The sequence below is a fragment of the Lolium rigidum genome, chromosome 5 (assembly GCF_022539505.1).
Source record: "Lolium rigidum isolate FL_2022 chromosome 5, APGP_CSIRO_Lrig_0.1, whole genome shotgun sequence".
NCBI classification, from domain to species: domain Eukaryota; kingdom Viridiplantae; phylum Streptophyta; class Magnoliopsida; order Poales; family Poaceae; genus Lolium; species Lolium rigidum.
This window is the reverse complement of record NC_061512.1, coordinates 98,995,289-99,009,510: the sequence shown is the minus strand read 5'-3', so window position 1 is coordinate 99,009,510 and position 14,222 is coordinate 98,995,289. Positions and strand designations below refer to the sequence as shown.

Sequence of the window (14,222 nt, the reverse complement as noted above, 5' to 3'; positions counted from 1 at the left end):
ATTCTCTATAATTATTATATAATTCTATAAGCTCCAAATAGGTTGTGGGTTCTCCCATAGCAACAGTTTTTAATTTTTAGATTTTTCAAATTTTTATGGATTTTTGGGTATATGAGAAAAGTAAAACAAGACAAAAAGAAACTAGGCAAAAGTAAACTAAGCAAAATAATACTAGACAGAAATAAACTAAGCACAAATAAATTAGACAAAAGTAAACTAAGCAAAACAAAATAAAATAAAACAGAGAGAGAGAGGTAGAGTGTACTCCCCAGGTAAACTTATTAGTAGAGCTATGCCTCCCAGGCAACGGCGCCAGAAAATAGTCTTGATAACCCACAAGTATATGGGATCGCAACAGTCTTCGAGGGAAGTAAAACCCAAATTTATTGATTCGACACAAGGGGAGGTAAAGAATACTTATAAGCCTTAACAACCGAGTTGTCAATTCAGCTGCACTCGGAAAAGCACTAGTAACAGGGGTGATGTGAAAGCAAGCAGTAATACGAGAGCGAGTAGTAACGATAACACAACAAGCAAGAAAAGTAACACGAGAGGCAATGGCACCGTAAAATAGTTGATACTACTTCCAATGACATATAGAACGAGTATATGATGATGAGAGATGGACCGGGGTTCCCAGCTATCTACACTAGTGGTAACTCTCCAATAACAAGTGTTGGGTGAACAAATTACAGTTGCGAAATTGATAGGATTGAAATAGCATTACGACAGAGCATCAAGATTATTAATCATGTAGGCATGTTTTCCATATATAGTCATACGTGCTCGCAATGAGAAACTTGTATAACATCTTTTGTCCTACCAGCCGGTGGCAGCCGGGCCTCTAGGGAATCTACTGGAAATTAAGGTACTCCTTTTAATAGAGCACCGGAGCAAAGCATTAACACTTGGTGAAAACATGTGATCCTCATACCTAAGCCTTCCCCTCCAGCTTATCCCGCTTGCCTGTCACTCCGGGGCCTCGGGTTCCGGACATAGACATGTGCAAACAACTTGTAGATACAATCTAAGCAATAAGTATAGAGCTTAAATCTAAGATCATGCCACTCGTGCACTAGTGACAAACATTAAACACAACAAGATTGCAGCAACAATAACTTCACAAACTTATATAGATAGACTGATCATAATGTAACAATTTATCGGATCCCAACAAACACAACACCGATTACATCAGATGAATCTCAATCATGTAAGGCAGCTCATGAGATCATTGTATTGAAGTACATGGGAGAGAGAGTACCAACTAGCTACAACTAGAACCCGTAGTCCATGGGGGAAGTACTCACGGAGCATGATGGAGGCGGTGGCATTGATGGAGATGGCTTCCGGGGGCACTTCCCTGTCCCGGCGGCGTGCCGGAACAGAGACTTCTGTCCCCCGAAACGGAGTTTCGCGATGGCGGCGGCGCCCCTGGAGTCTTTCTGGAGTTTCGTCAATTGGTATCGCGTTTTTAGGTCGCAAGGGACTTTATAGGCGAAGAGGCAGAGTCGGAGGGGCCACGGGGCCCCCTCCCCATAGGCTGGCGCGGCCAGGGGGCCACCCGCGCCGCCATATGGTGTTGGCCCCCTGCTGCCCGCCTCCGACTCTCCTTCGGTGTTCTGGAACCTCATGGGGAAAATAAGATATTTGATCTTTGTTTCGTCGAATTCCGAGAATATTGCCCGAACAGTCTTTCTGGAACAAAAAACAACAGAAAACAGGAACTGGCACTTCGGCTTCTTGTTAATAGGTTAGTTCCGGAAAATGCATGAAATCATTATAAAGTGCGAGCAAAACATGTAGGTATTGTCATAAAACTAGCATGGAACATCAGAAATTATAGATACGTTGGAGACGTATCAGCGCCCTCTCGGCAATGCTGGGGTGCCCGGTCGTCCATTTCCCTTGTCGCTACCTAGGAATGCAATTATCTGACAGAAGGCTTCACAAAGCCGATCTCCAGCCAGCCATTGACAAGCTCAGCGGCAAGGTAAAAAGATGGATCCATGGCTCCTTTTCCATCGATGCAAGACTGGTGCTTGGTAAAGCAGGTGTTAGCAGCCATGCTGGTGTTTCAAATGCTTGCCATCGCGCCGCCGATCTGGCTGACAAAGGCCATGGACAAGATTGCCCGTGGTTTCTTCTGGGCAAAGGAAGAACTTGTGCCCAGTGGCAAGTGCCTAGTCAAGTCGAGTCTGGTTTGTCGGCCAATGATCTACGGTGGCCTAGGCATCCCAAATTTACAGGCCACCAGCATCGCACTCAGGACTCGTTGGCTTTGGCAAACATGGACCGATCCTTCCAAGCCATGGCACGGTCTCCCGCTTCCCATTGATGACAAGGTTCGTGCGCTGTTCGCGGCCTCGGTTAAATTCCAGCTTGGTGATGGGGAGAAGCTCTCGTTTTGGTCAGACCGCTAGCTTGGCGATGCTTGCTTCAAAGAGATGGCTCCCAACCTCTTCCAGGCATGTACGCACAAAAACTTAACAGTGCCTAGGCGATGCGTGGTCATCGCTGGACGAGGGATCTCAAGCGCGAGCTGACGACGATGGCTCTGACCGAGGCTGTCGCATTGTGGGAGAAGTTGCAGGAGGTTGTTCTACGCCCTGATACGCCTGACACTGCCTCATGGCGTTGGACGGCCGACGGCGTGTACTCGGCAGCATAGGCTTATGCGGTGCAATTCATGGGCGCCACCAGGACCAGTTTTGAGACTTCCATCTGGGCGAGTGACGCTCCTATGCGCTGCCGAATTTTTGATTGGCTAGCTGTTTAGGGTCGTTGTCTCACCGCTGATGCCCTTGCTAAGCGTGGATGGCCTCATCATGGCAATTGTTAACTCTGCATGGCAGCAAACGAGACGGCACATCACCTGCTGGGTGCCTGCCCCATGACAATTTAGGTTTGGTGCCGGATCCTTCCAATGGCTCAGTTACCGCCCTGCTTCCTCCCGCAACAGAATCAACCACTCCTTGATTGGTTGTCTGACACCATAAGCATGATGCCCAAGCCCAAGCGCAAAGGTTGGATTTCGCTCACCCAGCTCATTTGGTGGACGATCTGGAAAGAGAGAAACAAGCGGATTTTCCAAGCACGAGCCTGCTCAATGGCGGATATCATAACTTCAATCATCGATGAAGCGGACCTATGGCTCACTGCTGGTCGACGACGAGTTTGTGAATTACTACAGAGACCCCGAGAACCTAACTAGATAGATATTGGTCAGGCTAGTCTGTTAGTTTTAGTCTAGCTTCTTGTAAAATATTCTTTTACGTTTCTTCGTTTGTACTGGCACTCCTCTATTATGAATGAAAACCAGCTTTGAACTGGCTTTTCAGTCAAAAAAAGTCTATATAAAGTTGCTCATTCATATCTTGTGTGATATGCTCCCGTAACAGCTCCGTAACAGGCAAATGATCAAACAATGTATCCCATGTATATAACGACTAAAAATAGGAAACAACCATCCGCTGCATTTCAGTAGGTGTTGTTTGGATAACACCCATATCATCTCCGAGTTTTTGGATTTTATTCTTCCGAGCCCGCCAAACTGCCATATAATGGAAGAATTTGGTATTGCAATCGCCTTCACGAAGCCAGTAAATTCTGAATCTTTGGAGCCAAAGCATCTCTTCTCGATATAATGTTTCATTCATCAAATCCCTCGTTGCTCGAATCTTCTAACGAGGGTTGTTATTCGCATGTAAAATAGATAGCTTCTTCCGTAACTTAGCGAGCTCTCGTGTCACATTGCCAAATTTCTGGTTAACCAACGATGGAGCTTTCTCATAACCACGCCAAGACCACGGTTGATGTTGCAGACCGAGTTGATAATTTCTTTCAGACCAGGATCTGTGTCCCAGATGATTGCATATCTCATGCACCGAGGGGCCACCGATCCACCGCTTCCTTTGCCGATAAGCTTGGCGCCCCTGCCATGAAATTCTAGATCTGCTACTTATTATTATACTACATATAACCTGACCACGAGCAAGTCATGTCCAAGACCGAGTGCTTCGTGATCATCGCTCACCATTCAACATGATTAACTCGTGCATGTTTAGAGCATCTATAGCAAATTCCTTAAAATGCTAGAATTTGTGTTGCTTCCTGACTACGAGAGGTTGATGTCCGCATGACCATCTCCCCCGACGCTTGTGTTGCTGGCCTTCAACTCCCGGTGCCCCGACGGGAATCCATCCAAAGGCCCTGCGTTTATCCTTAGTTGTTGTTGCGGGCACTTGTGGAAGCAGAGGAACACAATCGTGTTTCGGGAGGCTGCTCCTTCCGTCGCCCTCACCTAGAAGCTATGCTAGGATAACATTGTGCTCTGGCGTGGCCGTGTGGCCGTTTTCCCAGGGGCTCCGTCACGCCACTGACAACTGGCTTGCGTGTCTTCGTGACGATACTACGTAGTTCCCGTCCCTCCCCATTTTATCGTGTGACAAACCCCTCTCACATGCTGTTGATGTTGTAAAAACTCTTACTTGGGTCCCTTTTTTCATAATATACACTCCCTATGTTTGGTTTTATAAGATGTTTAGGGTTTTTAAATATTCACTCACCTTTGTGTGTATCTAGTTTTTTTTTAGTGTGATTTCTCATAAGGAATATATATTAACTAGTTCATCTTAGTATCGTGTACAACACTACAAAGTTAGTTAGTTTAGCAAAAGAAAACAGACTCTAGAACAACCCTGCGTGTACTAGTGGGATGTACCTTAACAAAACATACACAACTACAAAATCAGTTCCACATAGGCCATGGCTATCTTGTTTCTACCTAAAAACTTGTAGATCTATATAAATTTATTTTAGGAAAACAACGCAATCTAGATAATAGTTGACATGTAAAGTTAAGAACATGAGTCATTGCCAATTATGAAGCATACCTAAGAATGGGATGATACGAAAAGACCTAACAACTTTGGTGATTAATCCAAAATTAAATGCTGTAAGTAGTGTCACCAAACACAACATACCAAATGATCAGTTCAACAAGAGTCCAAGCACTTTTAGAGAAAGCTTATGCAAGGATGAAAATAAACCATGCCATGGTAGCTATAAATAGGCATGCACTAGGATGATCATCTTCCATCAACTACAACATAAACATCAAAGCCTCATAAGCACTAGTAAACACAAATCCACCATGAAGACCTTCCTCATCTTTACCCTCCTTGCCATGGTGCTAACCAATTCCACCGCCAATGAGCAATTTAAACATAGTTGCCAACATCAACCTCAACAACCGTTTTCTTGGCTGCAATATCCATTTTCTGGGCAACAAAAACCCTTTCCCGGGCAACAACAACCATTTCCTGAGCAACAACAACCATTTCCCGACCAACAAAGCCAAGTTCATGGGCAACAACTTCCATTTCCTGGGATACAACAGCTAATTCCGGGGCAACAACAACCATTTCCCGACCAACAACAACCATTTCCTGGCCAACAATTTCCAATTCCTTTGATACAACAGACTTTTCCCGGGCAACCTCAACAATTTCCTGACCAACAACAGCCATTTCCCGGCCAACAACTTCCATTTCCTGGGCAACAACAACTAATTCCCGGGCAACAACAACCATTTCCTGACCAACAACAGCAGATTCCCGGGCAACAATTTCTATTTCCCGGGCAGCAACAACCATTTCCTGGGAAACAACAGCTAATTCCTGGGCAATTACAACCATTTCCTGACCAACAACAACATATTCCCGGGCAACAACAACCATTTCCCGGCCAACAACAATTATTTCCTGGACAACAACAACAACCATTTCCCGACCAACAACAACAAATTCCAGGGCAACAATTGCAATATCCCGGGGAGCAACAATCGTTTCCTGGACAACAACAACCATTTCCTGACCAACAACAACAAATTCCAGGTCAACAATTTCCATTTGCCGAGAAACAACAACAAATTCCCGGGCAACTACAACAATTTCCTGACCAACAACAGATTCCCGGGCAAGAACTGCAATTTCCCGGGCAACATCAGCAATTTCCTGGGCAACAACAACCATTTCATGTGCAACAACAATCATTTCCGCAATTACAACAGTTAAACCCATGCAGGGATTTCCTCCTACAACAGTGCAACCCAGTGACAATGGTGACGTTCCTCCGGTCGTGGATCTTGCAGCAGAGTAGTTGCCAAGTGATGCGGCAACAATGTTGCCAACAACTAGCGCAGATCCCTGAGAATTCCCGGTTACCTGCAATCCATGGTGTTGTGGAAGCAATCTTCCTACAACAACAACAGAAGCAAGGTGCTTTCTTGCAACCTCAGAAGCTGCATCAGATTGTTCAAGGTTTCTTCAATCCTCAACAACAATGCGGTCAGGGTGCGTCCATCCAGCAACAACAACAATACATTCTCATTCAGGATATACTCCAGCCTCAGCAGCTAGCTCAGTTAGAGGCAATAAGGGCTTTAGCGCTAAAGACCCTACCAGCGATATGCAAAGTGCAAGTCCCACCATACTATTAAACCATCACTACGCCATTCTGGCACCATTAGACGGCCCATCACTATATAGAGGATGGACCGATTGGTGTAGTGGTGAGAAATAAAGTGCAATGCACCGTCATGTATGACCCCGACCTTAGAATAAAATAAAAATAAAGTTCTTTCCTGCATAAGATCACTTGTTTGTGTTCGTTTCATGCGCTTCCACCCATTATTTATCTAACAACTCGTTATTTTCCCTATTTGCAACAAGAAGAGAAACTACACACAAGATAAGGAAATATTACATGATATGAAATTTTCATGCATTGCAAATTCATACAAGATGCTTTCCACTCTTCAAAGTTTATGATAAAGTTAAACATAAGCACATAATTTTCATACGGATGACAAAGACTATACGAGGAATTGCAGACATATTACATGATATATGGAATACCCACACATCCGTATATATGTACCGAGATGCCTCAAACGTGTAAACTGCTCGTTGTTTGATAGAAAATTTGTTAACCAGACTTGATATGTAAATGATTTAAGCCATATCTTGTGTCAAAATTTATTTGGCAAGCTAGGACTCATCATCCGAGATGCTGAAGAGAATTATATTGCTGGCATTGTCCTAAATACTGTAGACATATAGTATAATAATGGATACACTAAAACCTGGGATGTAAACAATCTAGTACGAAAAAGGGTGGCAGATAGATGGCTTTAGCATCTCATATTGCTTCCATTTGTAACACCAGATTTTTCTCGCCACTAGGTAAATAAACACTATCAGTACTAGTAAGTAAACCATCAGATGATTGGATCAGGTAGAATTGAAAAAAAAAACGTGCATGATGGCTTACCAGTGACGGATGATGATACAAACTAGGTGAGGTAAGTTAGATGATGATACAAGCTAGACTACCGGAGAAAGGCTTACCAGTGACGGATGTGTTTTCCGCACTGCTAACGTTAGAGGCCGACGTCACGATTATACAACCACTGGTAACCAGTGATGAGCATTTCAAACGTCTGCTGCTCGTTTTTTCGGATCGTTCTGAAAATCATCAGCATCATGCATACATCGTAAAAATTATTTGTTACAAAATAAAATTTATTTGCAAATAAAACTATTTAGTTGTTTCCTCTCATATGGTTCTGTAAAAGCCATCTTGTCCTTTTCTATATCTAAATCTATATCTATACCTAGTACGTAATAATAAAGTAGGAAGTATTTCCGTGGTTTGGTCCGCTAGTAACCGTTGTCCGTCCCGTGTTTTATTTAGTTTCATCTGTCAGGATTTGTTTCGTTCGTTCACCTTGCGTGGTCCATCTTATGTCCAACACGGAACCGCCCGAGGAAGGTTCAAAATTTCGTATCTCAACCGGCCAGGTAGCATCGCTGATCATTGACGTGTCCTACTCAGATTCTCCCTCCGGCTCTCAACCGCCCAAGGACTCGATGAGTCGGTATCACTTATAAGGGCATGTACATTGGTTTAGACGGATGATGTCTGTAATACTACTCCATGTCATCTATAAACAATGATACAGATAGTGTATACAATAGTCTGTCTGTAAGTTATCTATTTTTAGTCATAGCTATATGTGACTATAAATTATAGACACCCTTCATACAACAGCAAAAATGGTGTCTGTAAGCCGCCTGTAAGAAGCCTACAGACTGTCTGTAACTTTACAGACAGCCTCCTTCTCTCTCCTCATTCTCTTTCCTCCACATCACCAAAATCACCTATAACTACCTCTTACAGACAGCTGAGTCATCACCATTGTACATGCCCTAAAACAGAGTCACATAACTAATCCCAATATAATCTGAAGGACCCGATTGAAACTCATCACCATGGGAACCTGCCAATAAGCGATCTTGCAGCCGGTGTACCATCGAATCAAGTCTCGGCGCGATGCTTCTTCTGCTCCGGCGACGCACAGAAGCTTGTGGACGGCGGCAGTGTAGGTTGGTGGTGGAGTCGCCAAGCTTGAAAAGAGGCCGCTGAAACGTGTGCCCACGTAGAAAATAGACGCCAGTCAAGGGTGCGCCGAGCTCCGCCTGGAGCGCCTTCATGCCCCCTACCCGTGCCTTGACGCCCATGGGCTTGATCGGCTCCACGGCCTCAAATCTACGAATATTACTGGCCTATGGTGTATCATGGGTGACAGGAGATGTTCGGTGGTGAGGTTGGACAGCGTGCCAGTGTCTACGGCTAGGAAGACAGAGTGCACGGGCGCAAAGAGGGCGATGCTCTACTTGGTGTTGTTGGCCTGGCTCACGTATGTCTTTGTCTTTGAGAGGTAGTCAAGGAACGTGTCGTATGGGCCGGCAATGGAGAGCAGGTCAGCAAGATCGATGTATCCCGGTGTTGGGTCTCCATGATCGATACCCTCTGAGATAACCCGTGATAAAGCCAGAGCCAGAATAAGCACTTCGAGCTCCGTATCTGCAGAACTTGTGTATACTACAGAAGTTTACGAAATTCAGATGATTGGCGATTGTAAGTAATTGATATACCGACTACGAGGCTACTCTTTGTCTATACTTTTCTCCGGATTATCCATTTGTACTGCCGTTGCTCCTTGTGTGCTATTGTTTGGACGTCATCGGGGCATGAGGAGATTCGGGTGGTATTCATTCTTTCTTTAAACGTGATTACATGAAGTTTGTGAAACCGGCCTTTTCTTGAACATGGTGTTTTCTGGCAGACTTTGTATAGTAAGACAAAGTTTATTGTCACTTTGATTACAAAATAGTTCAGTGCCGCTATAGGTTTAGACTTACAGTCCTCCTCGATCAGATGCTAGCTCTCTCCATGTGTAGTATTTTCCGGCGTGTACATGGAGTCTTGGAAATTGATTACTTGCTTGAGATGTCTTCCCCTGTGTTGCAAGTGCGGGAGCGAGCATACTTTGGCATCAGTTTGTTTTGGCATCATTAGGAACCGGTTATAAGTTCCCAAAAGTTTGATCTTGCATGAGCACTCCTATGTAAAAACATGAACTATTTCATCCTCTCAATGAATATAATAGCTAGGGATCTCACTTGATGAAATGCAGCCCTAAAGTTCATAAATTGCACGAGTGCCATTTTGATGTGTTGTATGATTCACGTTGGTGCAGAACACGGGATATTATAGATATACCATGCAGGTTTCTAAATGTGCAAATTTAGATGAAAGGATATTTTAAGAACATTGTAAATTCTTCATGTGTCTTCTGTTCTCAAGGTTTTCATTTAAGGTATGTCGGAAGTTCACAATAATTGTGATGATGGAGAAGCATTCGAGGGAGGAAAGTTAAAGGATGATACTTTTGTGTTTTCGTGTTTATGTACCAACGCAAGGGTATGTTTCCTAGTACCTAATAAGAAAGGGAAAAAGGTTTGTTTGGTTTGATTCGTTTGGTACAATCAAAACTTCCTTCAATCGCTAACTCAATTAATAACCGATCGTTAAAAAAACCGTGTGTTCCTCTTGTTTGTCGTATGATATCCGAACGTGTACCTTGACATCCCTGATAACTTTCTCGCCACGGCCCAATGAAGAGTCATGCACTATCGCGCCTAACCATCCATCGCTATAAGTTGGCCTCGGTGTGTTGATTAATCCGCTAGAAAAAACCCTTTCTTCGACCTCCACCGCCAAACCTACCTACCAAAGCTCCTTGGATCGCCGCCACCCGGATTTCCCGGTGTTGGCTGAGCGTCGCGGATGCGGCGGCCAGACAAAGGGGATCACCACCGGACAGCTGCTCGCAGTTTGCCGCTGCCGCCCTGGCTCGGTCGTGCCCTGCCATTCCGTCAGGAGCCGGCTGAGGAAAGCGGTCACGTGGCGAGGATGTAGGCCAAGGGCCGGAGCCGTGGGGCTTTTCAGCCATGATATATCCACATTGATTGACACCAGCGCCCAGAACCGGCCGGCCATGGCTCCGGACTAGCCATGGTGTTGGGATTCTAAGATGGCAAACACCCCAACAGGAGTTGCTGCTTTCTCTGAGGAAAGAGGCTCCACTTGATTGCAGATCATTCGCGGCTTTTGCAGCAAAAAATATCTCACGGTCGCTTAATATTCATAGTCATCAATTCTTCGTCGTGGCTCCGTGAACGATATGATCTTTAGCAGCGACCTCACAATCGAAACTTGTTTGCATCGTCGTGGGGCTGCCGACGACGATGACGAATCATGGGCGCCCGTCCAACATGTTGGTCTTCGCGGAACGCTCACAGGGTCGGCGAGAGGGCTTGGAGGGCAGCATAGCCACCAGAGTCTCTTCCCATGAGGCATGAGAGTGAGACAAGGTCTCAAGGTCTCATCGACCATGCGCAAGGACGTTGATCTTTCTACACCGGGGAAAGAAGCAGATCCATCTCTCTGTTTTTCACTTTTTCTGATGTTTTCGTCCTACCTTTTGTGTCCCGCTGCCACGAACGCTGACCAGCCACGATGCCAGTCGATGATGCAGGTAGGGATGGTCACATAAATTCGCACGATAAAGGAGATGCAATATGACTGGTCCGAAGAAGACACCCGCATTAATTCGTCTCCAATGCTTCTGCTCCTTCAGCGAGCCGACCAAACTTATGGACCTACGTGCTGCTCAGGCAGGAAGTTTGGAAGCAAGGCTGGTCGAAGCCAAGAGCTATCAAAGGTATCCTCTTCCTGCAACATGCGTTGAGAACTTGAGATTCATTCATTTTGTGCACATTGCAAAACCTGAAATATATCTATTTGCTAATTAGAAGTTTTTTTTATTAAACGACTGTCATTAGGTATAACAAGAGATTACAATACAGTCATTATAACACTGACCCTGCTTAACAGAGAAGAAAACACCATTGCCTAGTTGCACGCTAATGAGGAAAGCTACGGAAGAAACAAACAGCTGCATATGCTGAAGAATACAACCGGAGCCTGCCAGGGGGTAGAGAACTCGGACACGAAATGCCTGCAGTCGTACTCTTCCAGGGCCTCTCGCAATCTAACCAACCGTAGAGCCAGCGGCTCAACCAGCAATCGCATTGGCAAATGCATATGAGGTAGGGGAATGAGCTGGAGATATGAAATAGCCACCACCGAGCTGAAAACGCTGACCAACTCGGACAAGAAGTGCAAGCGCCCAAATACCAGGACACTGAAAATTCAGCCAACCCTGACCAACACCGTACCAGAGCGTGGGCATTTTGGTCCTGCCAAAATGAAGCTCACAGCCAACAACGTTGAAAATGAAATTCTTCCACCCGGTAATCATATCCACCACCAACATGATCTTTATGTTGCTGGCGTCGACATCAAAAGGCTCTGAATAATGGTGCCGCCCCTGTTAAATTCCTTCTTGCACTGGAGGATGGCGATGGAGGAGGTGCAAGCTGCTTCAGCCATACATAGGGTGGAGACAGAGGACCACCACGAGCTAGTGCAGGTCTCACCACGAGACCTCACCCGCGCAGCCTCCTCCGACAAACTCCAACATCCACAGCTGAGAGACACCCAAAGCATAGACGCCGCCGGAAGGGGAATCACCAGATCTGATGAGCACACGCCGGATCCAAGGCTCCAGCCACCTCTCCCGACCTCCCGCCTGACCACCATGGCCAGAAGAAGAAGAAAAAAGGAGAGAAGCCAAACTGCCCCGATCTGCTTTATTCAAAGAGGAAAGACTTCCTAATAACCTAAATGTACACATCGGGACCCCCTCCCCCACACCACCGGCTGCCGTGGCCGCCGGCAATGGGGGGGGGGGGGGAGAGAGAGGCCTAATCTGGAGGAGAAAGGGGAGTTCAAGGAAGAAACGGCACAGGGGCCAAAGTCACCATAGGGGCAGTCGGTCTATAGGCTTATTGAGTACAAGATCAAACCTTCCCTTATGTGCAAAAATTCAGGAAGAAAGTGCGCAGGGTAAGATAAAACGCTCACTTGCCCGAGTGAACACATCCAGACGTTGAGTAACAAACACCCCAATTTGAATCAGTGTGTCCAGATGAACTTTCCAAAACAGCGAGGATACAAGAAAATACCCTCACTTCTGAGATTTTTTCGTGGGAAAAAAATTGAAGAAAACTATAAAAAAGAAAGTGTATGTCTGCTTAAGCTAGATTATCATCCACCGCCAGATGCAAACTATGTCTGAGTAGCTTCTTATATAAATAGGATTGATAACTTATTATTGTGTGGAGATCGTTTTCCGAGTTTGGGCACTACAAAGTGATGAGGACATCCCTACCACACTACCACCTCCGTCATTACCAAATGAAGATGAACCTGTTGTGAAGCTCAAGTCCAATGAAGTTCGGATTGGACCTATTACAAGAGCTCGTGTGAAGCTACTTAAACAACAGGTGAAATTGTTCCTAAATGATACTTTGATTAATCAGAACTTTATACTACCTAAGTCCTATTACTTATGTATCGTCAGGTATGAAGAGGAGACAAGCATCGCACGAGGAGGAGAGGAGCAGCTGAACGTGAAGATGGACGTGGAGCTGGACAAAGAGCTGGACATGAAGATATCTCATGGACGTGCGAGGGAGGAGCGGGAGGCATGCGCGAGAGGAGAAGATGAAGTCCAGGCTGGCCCAGCACCCGGTCAGACCGGCCGCCACGCCGGTGCGCCCGGTCCCTAGCCCGGTCCAACCGGGCGGTAGGCCGGATCCACCCCGGCCCCAACCGGGCGCCACGCTGATGCCAACCGGGAGCGTTACTGCGCGACAATTTCTGCGCCCGGTTGCAACCCGGTCCCTGGCCCGGTTTGAACCGGCCAGCCCGGTCCCAGGCCCGGTCGACCGGCCCCCAGACCGGCCGTGTCCGAGTCTGTCTCGACCAGATCTATTCTGGGTCGGTTATTCTTGTATCTTTTCGACCAGAAGTCGTCCCGGACGCCTATATAAGTGCCCAGGACGCCCCCCCCCTAGCTGCTTAAGACCATGTTTAAGATAAAACCTAGTTCTTAGTTGTTTGCTCTGCAAAACTATTGAATTCCCTACACCATATTGCTTGATATTGTGTAGATCTGAAAGTCTTGTATAATCTGATGTTCCATTGGGAATTAGAAGGTTGCAACTTACCGCTTCGTGGTCGGCGGCTACGTGCGCAAGTGTGTGGAGTTGCGAATATCTTGCAGGGTTGAGAGCTGTTGCATTGGCGACAGGGACCAATCGAGAGATCTCGTTGCGTCATACAAGTTATCATCCACTTCATCAAGTTACCTCCGCTGCAATCACCCCGTGATCATCATCACCACCGTTGCTTACTGAGAAGATCGGGCCACCCCTTATCATCTTGGTATCAGATTTCCAGTTTTCCTCGGTAAGCCACCCACAATCTACCCCATAGTTGAGTTGTGAGTGTTTTTCCTATCCAGAAAAAGCCATAAAAAGTTAGGGTTAGGGTTTGCCATAGCCTTAGATTGCACTAATTTCAAGTTTTAGTTGCTTTTCGTAGTTGTTTTTTTGCGTATCTTTTTCTTGCATCTAGTATTGTTAGGGGTTGAGTCTCTATTATCGTCTAGTTTCAGTTTTTGTTACTCCGAGTCCACATAGCCTACAGTGTGCTTGTTTCCAACCATAGACACAGCCTTTCGATATAAGTGACTAGGAACTTTCCCAGAAGAGACTAGTTTTACCGCTCGACAGGCTGCTCATTAGGGTTTTGGTGCTTTGCATATTTTGTTGGCCGTTTTATCAAGGAGTTGAGTCATAAAAAAACAGAAAATTGAAAAGAAGCAAAAAGAGCTACATAGC

The 14,222-nt window shown here is 45.7% G+C and overlaps 1 protein-coding gene across 1 annotated transcript; it reads left to right on the top strand.

The window, feature by feature from the left end:
- The first annotated feature begins 5,155 nt into the window (after positions 1–5,155).
- On the top strand, positions 5,156–6,502 carry LOC124656207 (avenin-E-like). Its single transcript, XM_047194991.1, has 2 exons — positions 5,156–5,481; positions 6,067–6,502. Exons 1-2 carry the CDS (start codon positions 5,156–5,158, stop codon positions 6,500–6,502), a joined length of 762 nt encoding a protein of 253 aa, XP_047050947.1.
- The last annotated feature ends 7,720 nt before the right edge of the window (positions 6,503–14,222 follow it).